Source organism: Diorhabda sublineata, chromosome 1, assembly GCF_026230105.1.
Source record: "Diorhabda sublineata isolate icDioSubl1.1 chromosome 1, icDioSubl1.1, whole genome shotgun sequence".
NCBI lineage: Eukaryota > Metazoa > Arthropoda > Insecta > Coleoptera > Chrysomelidae > Diorhabda > Diorhabda sublineata.
The window spans coordinates 44,484,657-44,509,915 of NC_079474.1; the positions used below are offsets into that span (position 1 = coordinate 44,484,657).

A 25,259-nucleotide genomic window follows, 5' to 3' on the forward strand; every position below is an offset into this window, starting at 1 on the left:
GATCCTGTATTGATAGATTTTCAAATAAGGAAATATGAAATGTAAAATATGTTTGGATCGCACTGATAGATATGTTTCCTCTTTGAAAATAGTAAATAATAAATTTTGAGTGAAGTGAAGTTTGTATCCTTCGACTCAAGGAGCAAACAAAGCTGAACAGACCGGAACTTATCGATACTAATATCATAAATATTGATAATCTAATCTACGGAAAACCCAGATACTGAATAGAATAATAAGGGAATCATCATATGAGAAAAAAAGAAGATGTCAACAGTAAAAAGAAGGTGGAAAGTAGTAGTAGGTAGAAATGTATATCACTAGATAAAAAGGAAAAGATTCATTGAGCAAATTATATGTCTAATCAATCCGGGTTTCCGTGACACACACAAACATAATTTTGTGACTTCATTACTGGAAGGGGGGTTATGTAGCGACCACGCCTTGTACACCCCTCCTGTTGCATTTCAAAAAAAAAATAATAAGAGGTGCCCTTTCATTCACGATATCTTTCATCCCTCGAATGTTTCCTAGAATAACTTCCGTAGTAAAACAATAATTCTTAGGAATTCCAAGTTACCTTCCTTTGGTTTTTCCATATTAATAGGAGCATATGGAAGTGCGATTTGGTAACATGAAATTTATCAATTATAAACATGGGTCAATCAGGATATTTATTTATATTTAAATAACCGAGTAACCAAATTTAATAAATTGAACAGAAAACTCAAACCATTCTCTGCAACGAGTAAAATAATTCACAGGCCTTGTAACAATACTTCGCGAAAGTGTATTTTCAAAAGCTCATATCTAATCTTTAGTTAGAAAAAACTACAAGTAATTGTGGCTTATTAGACAAAAACCCGAACAAATTACTCATCTATCCAATCAAGCAAGATCTTCCACTCTGATTCCGTAACAACATTGAGATACTAAAATTCAATTATATGTATCTACTTCATCTATCTTTTACTTCCATTTCCTCCGCTGTCTTTTACATGATATTGGTTGAGTTACACGCACAGAAAACTTTTCTGATTATAGTAATATATCTCTCTAAATAAAACCAGGAATTTTGGACTCTTCTTTCCTAGGATGTAATTAGTCGAACGATTTTATAAAGAGAGCACGAAATAGTTCTTTCGAACAATGCGATATATACGAACAAGAAAATATTCTGAGACATCCCATATTAACAGAATTTCTATACATTCTTCTCTTTTTAATTAATGATAAGTTGTTATTTCTGTGGGATGTACTTCTTACTGCTATACTTGAAGAGAAGTGGGCAGCTCTCTTGCTACAATCATAATTAAACACAACCAATAGTCTAATAATTCTTCGACTTGATTAATACCGTTTTTAATAAAAGATTATCATCGATCATTGTATAAATGAGGTCAGCATCTCTCACATAATGGTATAATTAAAAAGTTACCTTATCAACTAAATAACAATTCCATTTTTGTACAAGCATACAGCGTATCGAAAAAAATAATAATAATAATGTCGTGACTATGTAAATGTTTCATTCTCATGCTGTTAAATCTAATTTATTTCAGAAGTTTATGATGCCCTTTGAGTAAAGAAACAAGATAGAATTAACCAAAGAAGAAAGTTATCAAAAATATAATTAGATTTCAAGTTCAGTATCTGCGTTACTAACTAAAAGATGACATTGGAATTAAAAAAACCAGTGAAGCATGAAAGAGTCAAACACATACAAAATTTGTGAGACCATCTTTCAAACACATTCGTTTAAAAAAAAAATGGGGAAAAATGGAATATTTTAAAAATAATTACCAATATCCAGTGTTCGTAAATGACTCCGTCGGAAAGAATGAGAAGCTAGAAAAGAAAGCTGCAAAGTTTGAACTAATAATTAATGAAGATGAAACTGAGGATGTTGTGAAGGGACTGAAACAGAATGCGAGTATTTAAAAATGGGGGCGACAAGAACTATTTATATAAATGCTTTTTTTTAATAATTTGATAAAGACTGAAGTTAAGTCGAAACGTCAATTCTTCATCAAACTTCTAAAAATTATTAAAAAAAACTAATTTTGAAACAGAAGAGGCCTAAAGTCAAGAAATTTAGAAATATAAAACTATTTACTGATTCAGTGCAACCTTTTGCATTAATTAACACGTTATAGTCCACAGTACGTCGAAGCATTTTTAATTCGGTGGCAATGGTATTTCAACCCATAGTTTCTTGGTTTTGTCCAATTTAAAACTTAAGTTTGAATTTGCGAAACTATTTTAATACGAACTTCACAAAAATATGTCTTGGTCCAAAAAGTATAAATCAGAGGACGTTCTTGTATCTCACAGGGCTAACTGGGAATAAACTACGATTTTAAACACCAAAAAAATAATTCATAGCTGAAGGATAAAAAAGAAATAGTACGTGCGAGTTTTAATTACTTCTGGTTTGTGACACGGTTTCCCTTGACGATATGGAAGAGGAATTTGTAAAGTGTATTATTTTGAAATTTAATAAATGGATTGAAGAGTGGGCAAAAACTTTTAACCGGTAGTGTATATCTAAGATTCTATGTTATTACATTTTTGTTGATAATTGATAGGTAAAATTCGCATTTCGGTAATTTTTTTGACATTTCAAACAACTAGTCGATAAACTTGAAACGTTTATTGCAATGTTGCCTTCACAAAGCCCAATAGATCCATTGTGAACCATAAAAACTTTTCTACTAACTCCTTCTTATTGTAGAGCACTTACAGGTAAAGTGTTATATTGCTACAATTTCTTTCTCGGTTTTACAACTCTTAAATATGTCGTTTGAACCAAAACTAACCGAGAAGCGTCCTATTATTTTGGACTTGTAGATACAAGTTAGTTCTACAGGTAATCCCATGATTTCTGTGCCAGATGAAGTGTGTTATGTCTGCATTGAAGCATATAAGATGACATACATGGGTATAATAAAATCCTCGTGAACAACATAATGAGAAACAAGCTATCAAGTGAAATAATATTTTGAAATAACCCTTTAAAAATAAATCTAAAAAATTGAGAGGATTTTAGTGGTTACTCTACAGCTTCAGGATACTCATAAACAGATTTTACACAATGGGGGAGGCGCTCCATCTTATTGGAATCTGATGTCTCTATCTGGGACATTAGCTTGTCCAAAAATTGTATTGGGTGTAGTCTTCCCCCGTCCAGGACTGATTGTCTTCTATCCAGCATTGATAATTTTGTCGATTAACCCCACTAGGTTGAAAGGTTGTAGTTCCAACCATAATTTGTTCGCAAAACTTATCCTTGTACACTCTTACTGTATGTAAAAAAACGGGAATGACATTACTGATGATTTGAGGGATTTTTTAAAAACAAAATTAGTATATGAACTATTGAAATCATTTTAAATTATTCTAATATTCCTACTTCTGTCTAGCCGCATCCTTAACAAAATTAAGAAAAAAATAAGGTGATTCAATTACAAATTTGATGTTTCTAAGCAGTAGCTTTCAAAATAATAGATGATAAATATCAAGTTTCAATTGCCGTGATGTTTCGCGTCCAATTTAAATTTCAATATACATAAAATGATTGATATCTTGCAATTGATACAATTCGAAGCGACATTTTAACACTATTCACGCTAAACCTGACTCATTATTCATTCAAATTTATTCAAATTAATTTCGAGTTGAATAATATAATGAGAATATAACCGGATGCATGAACTAATGTGGAAGATATATCTTTCTTAAAAGATTCTATCTATCTAACGTGGAATTTTGAAATTTTACAATTGGAGTATACATTTTTTTTGAGAAAAACAAGTAACCGAAATTTAATTTTTTTACTTTTATGTATATATATATATATATATATATATATATATATATATATAGTTTTTATTTATTTAATTTAAATTTATGTACACTTTAGAAGTTAGACAAGCAGCTCTAATCTTCAATGTAATGAAATTAAAACTGGCTTGGGAATGCTTGGTCAAACTAAATGTACTAGATACGAAGAATGAAGTTTCCTTCCAATAAATCCTAGGGACACACTAGAGGAAAACTAATTACTCCCTAAATGCATCGTTTAAACACTTGGTGCTATCAGCTACAGAATAATATAGAATACAGTAAAAAATAAGATATTCTATCTACATTTACATTCTATCAAAATGTGATAGACTAAGGAAATTTAGAACAAATGACCTGGGAGAATAAGAAATAGAAGTGGATCTCTGGCAACTGGAGCCATCTCACGTTCTGAACTTTTTAAGAGGAGTGGAATAAATAGATCAGCTGTAAACCACGAAGATCCCCAGTGCCAGTGCAAAATGAAGGGACACACTAGATCCTTTGGGTCGTAGTGTCCATGATACCCTAATCACACATATACATATGTACATATAGAAATTCCAATATTTCATACACAATATCATTAATTTGATTATGATGAATAATAACGATTATAAGGGAGGGAGATTTATGATAAATAAACCTACGAAACAATCTTCATAATATTTTTTAACAAATTATTTTTCTTCAATTTTGTAAGAAAACTCTGTATCTTTCCCTCGACATTTCAAATTTGATTAGATTTTCCATTTGATAAATTTTCAATCAACACGAATGAGAAAGCTGAATACGAACTTGGTAGAAATTATTTTCCTAGTCAGTGGCATAACATCAAATGAGATAATTCTAAATGATTGTAAAAAATTGATGGCTTTTATGCTATATGCCAAAGTTTTCTAAAATATCGGCCGCTCAGAAAATTGGTCTAAACCTTGTTACCAGTTTATATAGAGGACATAAGCACGAAGAGTAAAGAGATTTAATTCAAATTGTTGTGTTTACCTGTTCTAAGTTAAATAACTCTCTGATATCCAAAACTGCTGTAGAATAAAATGTTGATACCAAAATAAAGATGGTTGAGTATAGTGCCCTTGAAATCCTACTGTATCTCTCTACTTGGGACTTAATGATAGAATTTGAAGCAAAAAGGACAGGATAAAGGCTGAAGATCCTCAACGAATTGCAAGCTGGAGTAAATGACGATGCAAAAATATTGACGAAGGCTGCTGGTAAATTTCTAATAAATTTGGTAAGCGGTGAATAGATAGCGCCTGTGACTGTTAATAAAGGTCTGGAGACAACATCACTCACAGTGAATATTGTCCTATCACTTGTACAGCAAGACAATGACGAGGTTCGCCAGAATGAGATTAGCAAATGCACTGATGGGTCTAGAACTCATATAAGGCATACATAGATGGACTGTCTTATCAATCAAGTTGTGACTGGCTTTTTATCTGGACGTGGTAATTTAAGATGCCAGCTTCATCTATAGGCATCACTGCCGATTCGGAAAGGCGCCGAACTCTACAGTTTACTTAGTGTCGTTAAAAGTCTCAATCAAGCCTGATTAACTTTTCAGAAGACATCAGTATTTGGTAGTTTTAATTATTAGAAGGTTCAACGATTCTTGGCAATCCATTTTCCCAACTATGAATTCCCAGAAATATATAGTTCAAGAACTTAAATTGGGCGCAGAAAACACAAATCAAATGAAAAATAAATCATGTATGTGACGTGGGATTTATACTTTATACAAATTTCGGATTAGCGAAGAAACAAACTTTCTTCTTATCGTCGTGCCAAGAATCTTTGAAAATGTATTATTTCAATTTATATGAGTAAAATCAGTATTTCTGATAACACCCATAATAAACCCGGTATATGCATTTTAAGTACGCCATTGTAAAATCCTTCCTGGGATCAAGTATTTGGTTCACCGAAATTAAAACGATTTCAAGTAAAATTCGTCAAGTTTATTGAAAATGTTTGAGAACTATTTTACTCACTTAACATCGATGGGATTTATTTGGAATCAACTTTTCTGAAACCAGTTACATTTAAAGTTTCCACATATTTCATAGAAATCTGTTACTGGAAACGTCAGATGAATGCTTTTGATTTCGTGGAAAAACATATTGGAGAGTCTTACAAACCTTTTATTAAAATAGGCAAGCATGGTTTTTATAGACTATCGATTTTTATGTATAAGAGAGAATAAATGCAATTTTCGAAGTTTAAATTAGGGCGGAAAATCACCAGGCACATAATTTTTTATGGAATTAAAATTTTTGGCTCCATCTTTCAGCCATGTCTTTAAACCGTCATATACGTTTTTGAATCTCTCTTAGGATTTCTTAGAACGATATAACAAATTTTCCTTCTTTAGCCAAGTCGTGTAACTGACACATAGATGGCGCTGCCATTGTCAAATCCATATGACGATTATGAAGTACCAACTTTCAAAAAACTATGACTTCGTTTAATTGGTGGTTACTCCAGAAAACATCAAACGAGTCCACAGATTGGTTTTATCTAATCCTAAATTGAAATTACATGAAATAGCTGAGGCAGCGTGTTTACAATTATGCATGAAAATTTGACCATGAGAAAGTTTTATTCAAAGTGGGTGCCGCGTTTGCACGGTCGATCCAAAACAACAACGTATTGATGGTCCAGAGCAGTATTTGGTCTTATTTACACATGATAAATCAGATTTTTTGCATCGATATGTTACAATGAATTAAACATGGATCCATCACTTCACTCCGGAACCAGAACGATCATCATCTGAGCCGGTTAACCACGTCCGAAGCGTCCCAAAGCACATTCAGCTGGGAAGGTTATGGCTTCAGTATTTTGGGATACGCATGAGACAATCAATAACGAATACTACATAGAATTGTTGGATCGTTTGAATGCAAAAATTAAAGAAAACGGCCTAATATGTCGAAGATAAAATCACTGTTTCACCAAGACAATGCACTAATTTCATGAATTACACTTTTTCATCCACTGTATAGTCCAGAACTGAACCCCCATTGACTACTGGCTATTCTATGATTTCAAAAAAATGTTCACCGGTAAGAAGTTCAGCTCAAATGGAGAAACAATTTCTGAAACTGAAACCTATTTTGAGGCAAAAGACAAATCCTTCTACAATTGTGTTTTTCTTAGTTAGTCACACGACTTATTGTTAAAACAATCATAAATAGATCAATGATACCAAGCATCACCTTATTCGACTTACAGGTGTCATCTTTTGGAATGACCTACTTTATCATCTACTTGGCCGCTGCACAAGTTTCACAAATTTCTTATCAAGAAATAGTAAAAAAAATTATATACATACCTCAAGAGGAAAATTGCTAATCCTCTCTATGACATTAAAACGCTTCGCCTCAGGTAGCAGACTATATATAGTACATGAAAAAGTGACACTTTATGGCAGCTTTTTTCGTCGAGAAGAAGCTGAGCAGAGAAACTTGTAACTAAGTAAAAGTAGGCACAGACTTTCAGTAGACTGAATCCAGTTACCACCAGATACAACACGATAGGACCATCGATCCAGTCTACTGATCTGTGCAACGTTCGAAGACATCTCCAACTCTAACGAATCTTCGGTATAGCCAAGTTCCAAGTATAAAGTTAAATTTCTTCTTCAAATCATCTTGTTTGCTTTATAGCTAAGTAAAATTGATAATAAATTCTCTTTAATCGTTAGTTATTTTGACAGTGATTTTTTTGAACCTATAGTAATGTGATTCTGAGCCGAAACAATTTATCTAGTAGCACAAATTTTTTGAGATATGTGGTACTATTATTTTTAACATTTATAATACCAAGGGGGGTACACATATACCCTAGCTATGCAATTATTGTAATCAAATTTATCAGCTTGCTTCCAAAAAAATATATCTGCCAAAACATGCAGCTTATTTTTTGCTGTTTATATTTTCATTTTCCAAATTCAAACATCGTCACTTATTTAATACTTATACTCTGTCCCCTAACCGTGTCTAGCTTCAAAATAAGTTTTATTATTCTGTCTTTCACCATTAGTGGTAAGCTGTGAAACCATCTTCAGTAAGTAGGTTTTTATACCCAGAAAAAGAAATTTGTAGGATTTGAGTTAGATAGTTGTGCTGGGCAGTCTCTTGAATATATACGTCAACAAGTCGTTAGAGAATGCTGTTTGTTGTGATCAATAATGTTTGTGAAGCATTTAAAACTTAATAAAACCAGTGCAGGAATTGAAAGGAGGTCATTTACTAGAATACGAATGATAATTTAAATTCAAACTGAGTTCTTTACAATTTGAATTTGAATAAATACAAATATTACTCCTTTAAACGGAAGTCCACAGATCTATTCACTTTTTTTAATAATTTAAAATACCTACAAAGTTATTAATTGGTATTTTTTGTTGATACACCGCGTATAATAAAGCCTACTCGGGACTTGACAAATCAATCGTGGCGGTCTTATAATAAAAAGTAATCCCACGGAGAAATTTATTATTTCTGTTTATATCAATCTGCGTGTAGTGAATTAATTGGTATTAAAATCATTAATGACGGGTCTGTTTCGTACCCCCCGGTAGGTGGGTTAGTTGTATAAAAATGAGAAATCAACGACTTCGACTTTGAACAGTGGCGTCGTGAGTTTTACTTATTTTGTGTTGTTACCCTTTTCTTTAATAAATCTAGCGTTTTCTCTGATATTTTCACACTGACTTTCTTATTAAACACTCACACTTCTTTTAAGAGTTGATGAAATATTTCGTGGAACGTTTATTGAACTACACTAAATGGACGGCGGTGGTTCTAACGTCACAAGTGTAGTATTGTCAACTTAATATTTACGGTTGCTGTAATGGCAACACATTTTGAAAATAATTGTAAACGCAGTAACAGTAACTAGAATTATTTTGTTGATCAAAGACGCGTAAATTGATTTTTTAAATATTAGCTTTGTTTTTTATTATTCATAGATGGGTGAATTGTACAGTTATTGGACACTTAGTGTATAAGTGAACTGAACTGAACTAAACTAAACTAAACTAAAGTTTAGTAGTAAAACTTTTTCACCATATTTCTATATTGACCCAAATATGTACCAACTAGATCGCCGATTAATCTTTTTGATATTATAAAATATCAATTGAAATAAAATGTGATACTTAAATTAAGTATCACGCAGCTTTACAGATGGTTATAAAATGAAACACGAATTTGAAGAAACTTTTACTACACAGTGATCTCGTTTAACGATAACAATCGTCGGTTATAATAAATGTAATATATCTAAGTTAACGTCAATGAAGAGTAACGATGTTGAAATTCAATAATAAAACATTGATAATAAATGAAGCGAAATCGTCTAACATGTTATTAGAGTTTATTAATCTTGTATCAGGTTATAAGATTTCGTAAAACCACTGGTAGAGTGAAGCAGCGTACCCTTTGCCCAACGAGCTGTCAGTTTTCCTACATATTTCATTAGTTAGAATAATTTATAGACGCACTGTTTTTACCAGAGCTACTTTCCAACTTTTTGCGAATGTAACAGGTGATAAACACGATTATTCATATACATTTAGTGCTCTGAAAATAAGTATGTTTAATTATAAAAATGGTAAGTCACTAGAAACTATTTTTTTTTTTTTTTTTTTTTATTTCAGTTTAACGTGCCTCGACAGCGCTGGTCATTGGCACACAAATACAAACATAAGTTAAATACATTCGAATTAAATAAAAATAAAATGAAAGTTAAATACAGTTACATACAAAAAATAAAATCTGTTACAATGTATAAATTAAATTATATTTTCTTGTACAGCTTGGTGACTTTAAGGAACTGCACGATTTTCCTTATTTCCGTCGGGCAGTTAAGTGTCTCCTGTAGGTTGGTTTTCATGTCAAGCTGTTGATATGCGGTAGAGTATTCTCTGCAGTCGGTGAGGATGTGCTTAACAGTCACAGGAACTAGACAAGTTCGGCAGACAGGACGACATCAAATAGCCGTGAGTAAGTTTCGTGTGGTTGATGCGAAGTCTTCTTATTGTCACAGCTTCTCTCCTATTCAGAAAGTTTAGGGAAATGTGAGAAGTAGTTGGGTGGATTTGATGTAGTGCTGTAGTGCTAATGCTCCATGTATCGTGCCAAGATTTTTTAGTGAGGTGTTTGAAAGTAATCTTCAGATCATTGTCCAGCTGTACTGGGATTTCAAGATGATTTTTTGTGGCTTCTTTGGCATGACGATCGGCACATTCGTTTCCAGCAATTCCAGTGTGCGATGGAAGCCATATGAGAGAGACTGTTATATCAAGAGCAAAGAGAGTTTGGTAGATGTCATGAATGTTTTGGACTATTGGGTGGTCGGTGAATATGGTTGAGATGGACTGTATGGATGAAAGAGAGTCAGTACATATGGCGATATGTTTATGGGGAGAAGAAATATATTTGAAGGCTTGAAGGATACTGTATAGTTCACCAGTGTAAACACTACACGTCGAGGGTAAACGGAAAGAACTTATGAGTTCGTGGTTTGTAGTGACTGCGCAACCCACACCGGATTCAGCTTTGGAGGCATCCGTAGATGGTTAGTGATGTGTCTACTATGGGAATATTTTTTATCCACGGGGGAGAAGAAGGCAAAGAAAGTGGAAAGGTCAACGAGAGGTTGATATTTTGGAGTAGAGGTGTGAGCAATTGAGGGATTGAATTTACAGTTATTCGTGAGTTATTGGGTACGGAAGTGGTGGTAAATAGCGAATGGAGAAACTATTTAATATATGATTAAAGTACTTAAAATCACAAACACCTAATAAATATCATTCTTTTTCAATAATATTTGACGTACATGTCGTAATAATAGATCATAATTTCAGCTCTCTCAGTTGAATAGTCCTGTTTTTATTGAATTATTTTTTACATAATCTGATAGAATACGGTTTGTTCAAGTACAGTAGCAGCTAACTAAAATCGAATTGATATTGGGCTAGTAGAATAAACAGGAATGTGAAAATATTGGCTGATATTAAGCTTGGCTCCAATGAAGCCAAAGACGCGATCAGAGGCGGCCTCGGGGTGTTAAGGGCCTCGCGCCTCACAGCCGGAAATAAATTTAAATAAGTATAAAAAATCCAAAAGTACACTTCACAAGGTTTTTCTTATTCTAGAGTATCTGGTAGCCAAGCACACGATCGCCTCACTACCCCACGAGCACTACAGTTATCTAATTTTCATTTCTCAATAAAACTAAATAATGGTCATCCGAGAATTTTATTTTTTGAAAGAATGAAAATACATTAATAAATCCCTCAACTTCTTAAACTACACTTGTAAGAATAAAATTTTCTTTCAGCTTTCACGTCATTTATCATGAGTTTTATACCTTTTTTGTCCTCTTCTTGCTTCGCCTGATTAAATTTAAGCATTACTGTAACCCTCTTTCGCTTTATATTCGCTTAGGGAAATAAACTTTTTTTATGTTAAAAAAGTCTCGACTTAAAGGTGAACATACCCTTCCCATTGTATTTTATAATAACATGTCAGCAGGAATTTATGCATACTTCCTGCGTTTCGGTTTCCTGTCTTTGTCTCCTCAGTAGTTTCTGATGGTAGTAGCGGATATTATTTCAACACCCACAGTCCAACTGGAACGTTTTACAGGTGAATTAGGTAAGCATTGAAGCGTCTTCAAATTTTTGTACATTCATGATGTCAAATGAGCCCCCGAATCAAATTACAACCACTACTTAATTTTTATCTGTCGATTTTATTTGGTTTATAAAATTGAAACTCAAATAATTTGTTTATAAAAGCTCAATAATTACTAAAGGAATTCCAAAATCGTCACCAAAATTAATAATTTTCAAACTACGTCGAATCTTTTCGGTTGAATCGACATGATGTGCATGTTTGTGCCGAGTTTGGTTTTATTTATCTTGTGGTGATTTATGTGTAATGAAATTTTATATTTTGGCATTTTACCATACACCATTTCGACTCTAAATAAGCCTTAATCAATTTTTTTGTGAAATAGCAACCCATTCGTCGATTTTAGGTAGCAAATAAATCACCTCAATATTAAATTAACAGATTTTAGTGATACTTGCTTGGTTGTAGGTAGAACTAAAGTCGAAGAATATGAAGAATTTTTTGCTCGTATGGGGGAACAAACTTTGCCGGGTTAGTTAGTTTATTAATTATTCACAGAGTGAATGTAAACGGGTATTTTTAATTGTTAAGTATTCCTTAAGAATAGTTTATATTGTTGTATATGTTAGTATTTATAGGATCTATGATATAAGCAATTCTAAATAATTATTCTAACACTCGATAAATGAATCGAAAACGATAGTTAAGGTGGTATCAGACGGTTAACTTTTTATTCATTTCTGTCTTTCATTCAGCATCTTTCATTAAGAATGAAACGTCTAGGCATTAAATGAATCAAAAGTGATAAATGAATTTATTAGTTAACCAATCCAGCGATGTTGGATTTCGGCATTCGGCATCGATCACTCGCACTCCGAATGAACTAAAAATCGAAAAATGAAACGTATGAACGCGAAAAGAACGTTCACTCGAGTTCCTTTGACGACATATTCGAGGAAATGAGCGAATTAAGTTCATTTTTGTGTCATTTTGTGTGTGTCTTGTGAAAAAAAGAGAGAACATTCACTTGAGTGATCATTCACCCGAATGAACCGAAAAGTGAAACGTCTGATATCACCTTTACAATATACAGTTATTGTTCAATTAACTAACGGTGGTCAAAATTAGTATGTTATGAAAAAAATTCTTTATTCATATTTGGTGGTCACTCTTTTATATGAAAAATATAACAGGTTAAACTTGAACGTATGTAATACGGTAAGTAGTACCAGGGAATTTGAACAGTTTTTATACTTTTTATATTCACGTACCGCTGATTAAGGTCATCTAGATGGACAGCAGGAAGTTGTTTGTGTTTGCTCTGTTATTAAACTCGATTACATTTTTAATCAACAGTTTATCAAAATTACTTTTTATTTGTTTACATATTTTTGATCCGCCTCAACTACACAGTACATTTATACAAGTAATTTGGATGCGTCATTCGAAAGATACAACGAAACAAATTTTTTAAACAAGAGCGATGCGTCTAAATTCACAAAAAACATCATAAATTTTTAGTTTTATTGACGAATAAATTGGCACTTTACGCACTAGTGGTATTAAACTACTACTAGGAAAAATACGGAAAATGAAGACCGCAGATGAACGTAGAAAAGACACAGTACTTGTGTATACATGAAGATACAACCGACATACAACTCAAAAAAAACAACGAAATTATGGGAGAGATGATACAGAATTAAAATGTCGAATAAGCTAAATGGGATACTGTGGAATACTGAAATAAAGAACAACCTAAACTGACGATCTACAATACAAAAATTAGGAGGTGTTGCTATATGGATAGGATAGGATAAGAGAATAAAAGAACAAGTAAAGAAAAACATTAAGCCATGAAGATGGACGCCTGAAGAAGAGTAAATAAAAGATATGTTACTATTGGTTTTATCAGCTTGTCCTCTATATGAATTCTTTATTCTATCTCATTCTTTGTGTCATTTTTGTTGCTTACCGTTTCAAGTAGTTAAAGTGTAACTACTTCGAAATTGTCATCTTTACTATTTCTGGTTTGTGATTCGCTTTTGTCTTCTTTGATTTATTTCTGCCTCACAATTTTTTATGATTTTTCGATCCCTTACAATTAGAATTAAATAATTAGCGTATGCTATTTGTTTGCATTTATTACTGATTCTTCCATCGATATTACATGCCCTTATCACTGTTATATTTTATATATAATGGAGAAAACATATTTATTGAGGCCGCTTTGCGTGCAGCAAGGCAACATGTATGCAAATTCTTTGATAAGCTTTACATAATTAATATGCAACATTTTACATCACGACCACCTCTAATCAAAAAGAAATAGCGGCTCTTTTGTGTAATTGTCAATTTTTCAAAATTAAAAGTGAAGTAATTGAAAGTTTGCAATAGAAATGACGAACTCATACACCAAAGAAGAAGTGATTTTCAGGAACTACTAATCCTAGTTCTGATAGATTTTCCATTGTTTGATGCCTGACGAGTTTTGTTTTCTGTAAAAATTTCAAACTTATAATGTAATTTCTTAAAAATTTTCTCACGTTTTTTCATATTTTTCCAGTTTTCCTTATTAGCGATTTACGAACTAATAAGGATTTCATCAGTTAATCACATTTGCCCGCTGGTTTATTAGGATAAAAAGCATCGAATCTGACTGACATTTGATTGTTTAATCAAAAGTATTACAATTTGCATGCAACGGAAATGACACCAAACCTATAGTGTCGATTACAAGGTGAATCGATTAGTTGAGATCCATCGGCGCATGTTTTTATCGCTTTTCAACGATTTACACTTTGTGTATCAAGTCGATCAGCCTTTAACAATACTGTAAAGCGGTTAAATATCTGGAAACCAAACTTCTCTGGTACGAACACGTGAACAACAAAATAAAAAATTCCACCTATGCCCTCTGACGGGCTTTCGATTGTACAATGGGTCTTTCACTGAAGTGCTCACGTATGGGGCCATCGTGTGGTGACCGTGCATTGAGAAAGCAAAAACTAGAGTATAACTGGACAGGGTTTAGCCAGTCAGTTGCAGCCATGAGGGCAGCATACAGGCTGAACATCCTCAAAAAACTTAGGATGGATCAATTGGCCATGCGAAGACCAAATTGTATAAGGCATTGGAGGAACGCATCACTAATGTAATGTGGACGACGCTATAGTAACACAGTAATCTCAATATGCTCAGAAAGTAGAGCTCACATACAAGCAACAGTCGCCGAAATGATGTGGTCTACTCCTGTGCTGGAGTGTAGGAAAGCTCTACAAAAAATGGTGAGTGATGGATGCAAGATCCAGATAGTTTAGGTGCCCGATCACTTGGGCAACAACGGCAACGACGAAGCGGGCTGGCTCGTCAGATTGCTAAATCCACCAATGGGCCCAGTGAGACTAGTAATATAGAGTCTGCGGAGATGGATAGAAACACCTGATACGAAACAAGCTAAGGCACACGCATCTCTTACTAACCCAAAGCGCCTGATTTGCTTTTCAAAAGACATCGGTATTTGAAAGTGTCAAGTGAAGCCGTCTACTATTCTACTATGAACTATCAAGATTTGTTTTTACCGCAAATTTCAGTGATAACATCATAAAATTCCCTGTCGTCATTAAAACGCCGTGAGTATTTAATCAAGATTTTGTTGTAAAATATAAAATACGAATATTGATCAGCTGAAAAGTATAAATCTTGATTAACTTTTAGGGTAAATGACAGGAGACAGAAAATCTAATTAAAATTTCGAAGTTATCTTGATGGTAGGGGTGAGCTTTACAATAACCTCAACAGGTTATTTTGAACATTTAAATATCGAATGACCGATCAAACGAAATACTATTTAATATATTTAAAATATTTTATGTCATCATAATGTTTTTTTTTATCCAAAATTCACCATTTTTACGACTAAATATCAATGCACATGTTCACTGCAAGCGCCGAAGATTACTGTCAAAAGAACGATAAGCTCGACCTTGAAACTCGAATCTCGACAAAAATACTCCTACAGAAATTTGTCTGGGACGTGATTATCCTTCGTATAGCCCGGACCTCGTTCCTGGCGAAATTCATATCTTATTACACCTAGAATCTTTCTTTCGTGATCATCACTACAACGATGATGACAAACTAAAAGAACATGTTACCACATGGTTGAAAACACAGACATCAACCTTCTATGAAGAAGAAGAGAAAAAATAAATTTTAATGTCAAAAATTCGAGGTTTCAATTAATATATTTGATAATAAACAGATATTGTTGAAGTGAAAGAAAAAAGCAAAACCATAAAAAGTACCCAAAATATTTTATAAAATTATCATTTTTATTGATTAGTTTGGTTTAGTTTAGATTTGTGGATAACATTAATTTGATCCTAAACTCGAGATTATTCCAATTTTCGAGTTTTGTTTCCTAATAAAGCATTTCTTAAATCATTATTTTCGATCTATAGATCAATTGGTTGATCATTCAAATTATTGTAAAACGTTGATAATACAATACCATTCGTTTTTTTTTCTATTTCCATGTCACACTAATTATCATTATTCTCCTTTATTTGGTATTGCTATGACTTTTAATTAATGCATAAAAAATTATTTACAGCTTAATATCCAGTGTCTTTGATCACAAATTCAGATAAATATTCTCTTTAGGCATTTCTTGTATATACCAATTCATAATTACAAGAAATATGTCAAATCTACCATATAATACCGGCCTATAACCATGTGAATTGTTAAAAGAAACAAAACTTGTTCTTGTAATTATAATTCCATCCATATACACATCTGCTGATATGGGTGGGACATTATAAATCACTACCATGAATACGCAATAATCGTATAATTGGTGCCCCCGTTGTGATTTTATAATTTATTCAGTTGGCAGTGTTGCCTCTTCTTTTTTCCTTCAGCTTCTTTTTATTTTCGGCACTGATTAGTCTCGCGAACCAGATAACTATAAGGTCATTAATTTTAATTCGGGTCTTATAAGCTTATTTTCTTTAAAATGTGTCAATTCAATCTCATTTTGCAAGGTATAATTAATTAGTAAGATTATTATTTGATGATTATACATGCGCACGTAACTCAACTCAACAATTCATAAAAGAGTTTTTTGTAAATAAATGATAGAGTTGATGGAAAGCAATGAATAAGTCTAGTAGCATTCTTTTGTCTCTCTGCTCATATTCTAATGTTATCAGACGCTCAGAACTGGCATCATTCCACCTTCTGTAGTTCAGTTCTTTGTTTTTTTTTTACTATTCATAATAGAACCGATGAGACTGAAATAGAATTTCATAAGTTAAAACGAAACAGTAACCAAAAGAAAAGGAATAAATAAAATTCTCAAACATTATTATATACACACAAAATTATGATAAAGATGATAATTTATGGCGAAAGACTTCGAAGACATGGAGAAGAATTTGCTCTATTTAACGACACATTTTAAAAGATCTCCAATTGATAGAAGTATATTAAGGAGAATTATCGCAAAATTTAATTAGCGTGGGAGATGCATCAAAATCAAAATCTGGAAGACAAGCAATAAGTGATGATGTACTGTTACTGATATTTTGCTGTCATTAGAAGACAACTCTCACGTAACAACGGCATAAATTCTATCTATAACAAAATATCGGTATTAAGATTGTTTAATAAATAAAAACTACACTCATACAAAGTTCAACTTGTTCACAAACTCTCGGGTGGTATTGCGATGAGATTCCAAATTTTCATAACAGTGTAGTATTTTTAGAAACGGAACGTAGTGCTCGAGTGGTAAAGTAAATCGACACAATTGTTGCAACGGGACTCGTGAAAATCCCCACCTGATTCAGACTCTCAACGCCACTCAAAAAAGAATTAGTAGTTTTGGTTTAATAGATGGTTTAGTTAATTTTGAAAGTTATTACTAAAATTGAGTTTATTTTGATTTTTGTTGCTTTTCCCATTATTTGTATCAAATAATGCTCCCCATTTAAATTGGGCATTTACTGCGAGTTAAGTTGGGAGTCTTCCAGGCAAATAATGGACAAGATGAGAGCAGAAACACTAATTAAGAAACAAGCGATTTCGCAACAGCAACCCCCATAAAAAATTTCTACAGACACTTAAACAACCGTCTTTATCAAAAATTCTAGGTTTTTAGTGTAGAATGGCAAATATATTTATTTAGATCAATTTTAAGAGTGAAGGGTACTCTCTGATGTATGAATTAATAGATAAGATAAATAAATATGAAAATAGAATCTGTTTTAACCATACAAGACTGATATTTATAAAATAGAATTAAAAAATTTGCTCAAACTGCAAACTGCAAACGGCAGCCATCAATAGTGAATCCCAACCAGTATTAAAGTTGAACTAAATTCTATTCTTATACATAATAATTGTTACAAAACAGTTTTGTGAAAGTGAGGGTGAGGATATTAATACATTGAAATACTTTTATATCGTTCTAAATAGTTTTAATTTCTAATGATGAAGACTACAATAACTGTTGTTTATTATTTCAATGAAAACTTAAAGACAACAGAATGGTGATACTGTTCTCCTGGGTAAACAATCGTATTCGGAAAGTTCTCCTATAAAAAAAAATCTTGTGTTCGTTATAATTGTTCAAACACCGACATCAATACTTACATTATTAACAGAATCAGGATATTTCTGTGTTTCTAGACAAAAACCTCCATGTTTCTTTATATATCCGTCTTTACCCATCACAGTATCATCTTCAGGTAGGAAGTTACTCGTGTAGAACTGAACTCCAGGTTGGTCACTGTACACCTCCATTAATCTACCGCTCGTTGGATGGTAGACACTCGCTAAAATCAAAAATCATCTTCTAAATTTAAAATTGAATAACGTAATTGTGATTGTTGAGTATAATATTCTTCATAAGTGGACTTCGATGTTTTTTACAAAACGGGCAGTTAAGTTTGAGAAAAATAAAAATATTAATGAAAAATTCCAAAACTCTTTCGACATATCAAGTACGTCAAAATCTATCCGATTTCTGTTCAGTTCCTTCTGTTTTTACCATAAATTTCTTTCAATAAAAAATGAACAGGTACGGTGAGAAAAAAATATTCTTCACTTTATCTTTTCACATTATCTTGATTAATATCTTTACCTTCCTCAAATGATCCATTGTACCGATTCAGACAAGTAAATTATAATTATTTAAACGAAGGTCATTGTACTACCAAGCAGGGCAACAGCTTTTATCTTCCGTGTTGAACTCATGGTTTTTAGAGGTATGTTCCAACCTGATAGTCTGGACCGTTCTTGGAAAGGTTATTGGAAGCGTTTGAATGAATATTTTCGGCTCAATCTCCTCCTATGCACGGTTCTTGTAACAGTACTTGCTATCAACCAAGTATCGAAAAGACCATTCCGGAAACGGTTCACAAACCTAAGTCGGTTGGAACGCAAAACAGAATGGTCACCGTACCAAGGACCGTTTTTTGATGGGTTGGAACGAACCTTATATAAACCGTAAAACAACCGTTGATTCAGCAAAGATACATCCTAGTTGGGTGTCGACATATCCCTTGTGAAGACATATTCAAGCTGTGTGCGTGGTGTGCCACAACAAAAAAAGAACAAGAATTGAATAAATAATTATTAGATGTGGATATGAAATACCTTTGGTTTTATAATTATGAATTATCAGAATATTCTTGGAAAGAAATGGGCAAGAACGCTTGGATATCAGTAGCCAAAAAAGTAAAGTTTTCGTAGATAATACGCGGCTTTAGATGGAACAACTCCTTGAGTCATTTGGTGGGTTTATGGGCTAAATAAAGTCGAGTTTCAAAACACGTTTACGAAAAGTTGTAGCTTTGCCTTTTCCGAGACAAATTTAATGTTCGTTCAGTGAAATTGTCTCAAAACAGAAGAGATTTTCATACCTCTCCAAGAAGTTTTCGTACAATGTACAAAATTGATTCAATATTATTTCAATTGACGTCATAATAGAATACAAAAGGGTGTAAATACTTTAATACTTTAAGAAATTATGTAAATCTTTACCAACAAAAGTGTTTCCTTGTTCTGTTCCCTTTGTGATACAGAAATTATTATCGAAACCAGGTGAATTAGGTACTTTGTTAATTATTTGACCTAGTTCCTTAGGAACTCTCAAATCAAATACGGTATTTTGTACTGGAAGAAGATTACCTAAAACAAAAACGAATATTTTATATTGAAATTTTTATTTTCATGATTTTACCCGTCGGAATGCCGCCATCAACTTCTGTTATCTTATCTGCGTTTATACAGACGTTATGTTTGTACAATTCTTGAGCACCTGCTCCATTTCCTGCTAAATTGAAATACGAATGGTTTGTGAAATTAACCGGACAAGGTTTCGTAGTTACAGCTTTATAATCTATACGGAATTCATTGTCTTTGGTTAATTCGAAAATTACATTCGCTATCAAATCTCCAGGATAATTTTCTTCCATGTCCGCTGAATGATAACTGAGGATTAGTCGCGTACCTATAAAATACGAGTTCAAGTTGAAAATAAAATTAATGTATAAGGATCAACTAATAAATTAATGTGTGAAAACAAATTATGTGTTTTTATATTATTACCCACAAAGAATACATTTATTCGGTTAATTATTAATTGCTATTGCTATTATTAGATAATTAAAATTTTCGCGCAAAACATAAAACGACGACAACTAGAATATAGTTAATTGTGATATAACCTTCTATATAACAACTTTAGAACGATCCTGAAATTATTTAACATCACCATCCAAATAAAACAATGGTTAAAGCTACTTCTATAAAGGTAGCTTCACATGTTGCAATACAACGTGCAAGAAATTACATGATATTTTTTCCAAGATCAAAATATTTCATAGAGTGAAATGAACAAAAAAAACGTGGTCAGTGAATAACTGGCAATCATGATATCTGCTGCTGCCTCTCTTTTGGAGCCAGATAGACAGGTTGGTTATTATACGAAAAGTAACTAGACTTCTTCCTAGAAAGGCAACTTGCACGCAACAAAAATGGCAATATTTTGAAAGAAGAGATGATGGATAAATAACGAAACCCGTGAATTTATTTTCAAAGATTTTTATGTCGGAATGAGCTTTTTCAGCACACTTCAAGTAGGAGGCAATTCAAGTTGAATAGGTTTCGATAAAGGTAGGTTTTTTGAAGAAGAAAACCTCAAGTTTCTTCATCAGCGCGATCAATGGATATTTCTCTTCTCACTATTCTCACAATTGTTTTAGAGAATAACATGAATATATAAATTATCGCAATTTGCTCTGTTTTTACACTAAGCACTAACGGCTAACTAACTCAAACGGCTTCGTCCTCTTGAGTCGTTCCTCGAGGAGCTGGAAAACCTCGATTTCATATATTTTGAGCGCCGACGTAATTTTTTATAGTGTGAATTTTCTTCCCAGCATATTCTTACATTGTTTCTTTTTGATCTGAGCTTTCCAGAGTACACTTGCGGTGTTAGCCTCAGATATTTTAGTTTATTACCATGTGATATCTGTTTGTCGTCTATTTTGTAGTCTTTGCGAAACACATGGCAATATTTGACGTTGCTAAGAAGCCCATTTTGATATTTTAATTCGTTTTAGACGCTTCAATGCTGTTATAACTACTCATATTAAAAATGGCACAAGGTACAGCTGTTTCTGAGGAACTATGTCAATATTGATTTGCATTTACAAGGTCACAAAGTTTCTCAAATTGACGCTGTCCAAACACGGTTCAATTTAATAGCAGTATTTGCGACGCGCGTATCAAATGATACTTATTAAATCAAAAACTAGGGAATTGCTAAATAAAGAGGTTTTTTAAGGACTTCCAGATTTTCGCTCAGAATTGGATAAGGAACTGAAAAAACAATCAGCTGAACTTCATCTGCTCATTTTTTTGAGAATCGATAACAAACAAACAAACATTAAGAGTTGATGAAAACAACTAATTCTAAATAAGGATATTTTCCTTTGTGTTGTATAACAAATATTATTTTGAAAAATCTGCTTGGTAGAAACGTGCTAGATCTAGAAAATTTGGTGGATGAAGCACAATAATCAATGACATTGGTTGTAGATAACTGAAACTTACGTTTAACATTTTCTTAAGGGCTAACAAACACCAACCAAGGAACTACAAGGTAGAATATTCGGCATAGTTATTCAATAAGAGAAAGTAGATGGCTATACTATTGCTAAGACAGAAGGTAGTCCGCGTCGTTTTTGACAAAATGCACCAAGAATCTTCCGGATCTTCTACTTAATTTCGTCCAAATCAAAGGAAATCGTCAATTTGTGATTCGAATTACTTTAACAAAAGTAAACAAATCAATTAGGGAATAAATTATTTGTAATAACGACCAAAAAATCATAAACAAACAGTAGCGTAGAGTCTGCTGATAACATGGTTCTATTCACTTACTGGCCCAAAATCGCACGCCCCTCATTTGACCTAGTGCTCTATCGGTAAATTACATTGCTGTTAACTCGTGTTTACCTTGAATACACGCTTCCCAGAAAACTTTATCAAATCCTATTTTACCACCATGTAAATGATGAGGTCCATTATTGTTTGCTAGGTTATACGTTACTCCCTCTACAATCATTTTGGCTTTTCCAATTCTATTGGCAACTCTACCGATAGTAGCTCCAAAGTATCTAAACAAACAATTTGATGTTTAATTTTGTGATTGATTCAATAGTCTTCTTTTGTAATACGCTCAATTTTTCAATTTGTTCATATTTAAGAACATAACATAAGAAAGTACACGCTAAACTTCTTTCCATAAAAAAAGCTGTAGTTGATCAAATTTAAATTTCAACAAAATGATCTGAATAGAAATGAATATGAACTGAGTAGTAACTAAAGAAATTGCTATGTGGCGAAAGATTTGGTATGAGCATGTAAAACAAATCCCGATCTCAGTATGACGGAGGCAAGACGGACAGACATGAGAAAACCCGACCGAAAAAATTGATCAAAATGAATTAAACAAAAACGAAAATTCTGAATTCAATATTATATTACATAATTTTCCTATGTTTAAGAAAGTTTGATTTTTTTTTATAGATGGCGGTAACTACGCGGTTACATTTATGCTCGAGTTTAGAACACTTAAGCTTCTTATTTTTGAATAAATTCATTAAAATTTTGATTCAAGAATAATTATATAGGATGTTCTAATATTTATGCGAGAAAGTTCAGGATGTGATTGCTCGTCTGAAGCCTACCAATTTCCGAGATATCACCCTTAAAAGGTGGTGGTTAATATTTTTTTTTCTAAAATTTCAGTAATATTAGAAATTGAAATTCTGTCATTTTCATGCGCTCGCAAAGGACTAACCAAGGGTATTTTTTCAACATTCCTCTACATTATACGGGGGTGAAATTAGCAGACTTACTTTCATATCAAAACTTTTTGTAAAGATGTAAAGTTTAATGAAATAAAATTAAATTAGCTTGAAATGCTTTTTTTATTTAAAAATATTTTATATTCTTAATTTTTTTTCCAAAACCAGTTGATAAGGAAAAAAATGCACAACATAATTTATAATTTTTGTAATGAATTCGGTGGAAAAGAGTAAACATGTAAAATATAGTACGATTCATAATAAATGCTGTAAATGACCATTTAGGTCCTTTGCTAATGCACGAAAATCAAAGAATTTCAAGTTTTTGGCTTTTCTGAAACTTTAGCAAAAAGAAATAAATAAAAACTCAATTCTAGTTACCACCGTTTGACGGTGGTATCTCGGAATTTGAGAATGGGTGGGCTTAGGAAATTCTGTGATAGTAAAGACCCATCTTAATTTCGTACGAGCAATCACTTCCTAAATTTTGTCGCATGAATTAAGAAACACCCTGTCTGTATAATTAAAAAGAAGCATACGCTATTAAAGCAAAAATTCAATGCTTATATACTGGATATTAAACATTTTCATAAATGGATGTTCTTGGAGGGTTTTCGATTATTGTCCAAGAAACTCATCTCATTACAACAGATTTTTCATATGAAAACTCACCTATTATATGGCTGTAAATACTTTTCAACAGTGTCAAATCCAATAGTGATATCTTTAATATTACCGTCCTTATCCGGTACTTTGATTGATGTTATGTAACCTCCATAATCAATGACTTGTACACTGAATTTGCTCTTATTTTGCCACGTGAATCTTCTCACTGTTCTGTTTTTACCTTTCCCATCAGTTATTTTTCCAAAGGTATCTTCGGTAAGAATCACTTCGCCCATTTTTTCGATTAATAGCAAATTAATGTAAAATACTCTATACGCACACAGCAACGGTTTTTAAATATACTTCATACTGTTTATCATTATTGATAATAAAAAACACTTTGCATTGTTTGTTATCTAACAATGGTATGTTAAAGTGAACCATAATTTTATTTTTGCTCATTAACTTATTTACAATTGAACTTTATAAATTTAATGTTCAGAAACGTACAGGGTGTAACGTAATGGGTTGAGTCGATATGTTTAGCGCTAACTGTTGGTAATACTTCCTAGAAAATATGTTCACGGGAACTTTTTTTAGTTTCCATCGACTTTCCATCACTTTTTTTCTTATGGAATACCATCCTTTATCAAACAATTTCAGTTTTCAATTATGTTGAAAATTTTCACAGATGTATCATACTTATTCACCAATTGGCGCTACGTTTCTTGAAGAACCTTGACCTCCCGGATAACTGTCTTCCATTTTTCTCGATGTTGTACTTTTCTTCTCTAGTTTCGGATTCCTAGTTCTTTCAGGTCCTATTCTACTTCATCCAGCTATCTTATGCGTGGTCATCCTGGTAGTGTCCTTCCGGCTTTTGCCGGTATTCAAGTTTGACTCCTCAATCCTCTGGCATCCGTTCGACGTGACCAAACCATCTTAGTATCGCACTCTTGATCTCTTCCATCAGGCTGGGCTCTCCATACAGGGTTAGTACGAATGCGTCATTCTCTTTGGTCTTGGATTGGGCCATAGATGCGCCCAAGTATTTTCAACTCCCACGTATAGAGTCTCAGGTTGTCTCTAGCAGTCATTGACCAGGTTTCAGAAGTATATATAAAAACTGGTCTTAGTTCTGTACGGTAGATCCTCTCTTTTGAGCGCCTGCTGAGTAGGCGGGATTCCAGCATCTTCTGAGCATTGTAATACGCCTTGTTTCCAGCTTTCACCTTCTTATGTATCTTCAATGCAGTTTCGTTGATTACAGTTATGAGAGAGCCAAGTAGTAACGGTTAGAGGTTGAACTTGGAGCTAACCGACCCCATCCTGTAAAAGGCTAACTGTTACTAAAACTAAGTAATAGGAATAGGAGAGATACATACATACATACATACATACAAATATAATATAAGGAATTTGATAATGAATATCTCGTAATTTGTGTCAATTAGTTGACCTAGAGACATATTGATCTATTTCGTCACACGGTAGCAACGACATTGCAAAGCGATATCCCTGTTGGGAAACTAAGAAGTGTGGCTTCTCTTAGTTCCTTGCTAAAGAGCTGTCGGGAATTTCTCCGATTTTTCATATAGTAAATCCACCGGACCGTGGCCAGTGAGCAATAAAAAAGAAAAAGACTGTTTCAGACCTGGAGTATTACTTCATGTATCTGATACGTTTTAGTTTTCTTACTAAATAAACATAAATCAACGAAATAGATCTAGACAACCATATAAGAATTTCAGGCCTA

At 32.9% G+C, this 25,259-nt stretch overlaps 2 protein-coding genes across 2 annotated transcripts in view; one reads left to right on the top strand and one right to left on the bottom strand.

The window, feature by feature from the left end:
• LOC130450956 (fringe glycosyltransferase) overlaps nt 1-25,259 on the top strand; it is a 153,759-nt gene that overhangs the window by 51,147 nt on the left and 77,353 nt on the right. The gene's annotated exons all lie outside the window — the stretch shown is intronic.
• On the bottom strand, nt 17,971-24,057 carry LOC130450971 (galactose mutarotase-like). Its single transcript, XM_056789739.1, has 6 exons — nt 23,570-24,057; nt 22,044-22,204; nt 19,762-20,031; nt 19,563-19,709; nt 18,171-18,352; nt 17,971-18,112 (listed from the first exon to the last, which is right to left on the bottom strand). The coding sequence occupies exons 1-6, from the start codon at nt 23,797-23,799 to the stop codon at nt 18,035-18,037; spliced, it is 1,068 nt and encodes a 355-aa protein (XP_056645717.1). The 5' UTR covers nt 23,800-24,057; the 3' UTR covers nt 17,971-18,034.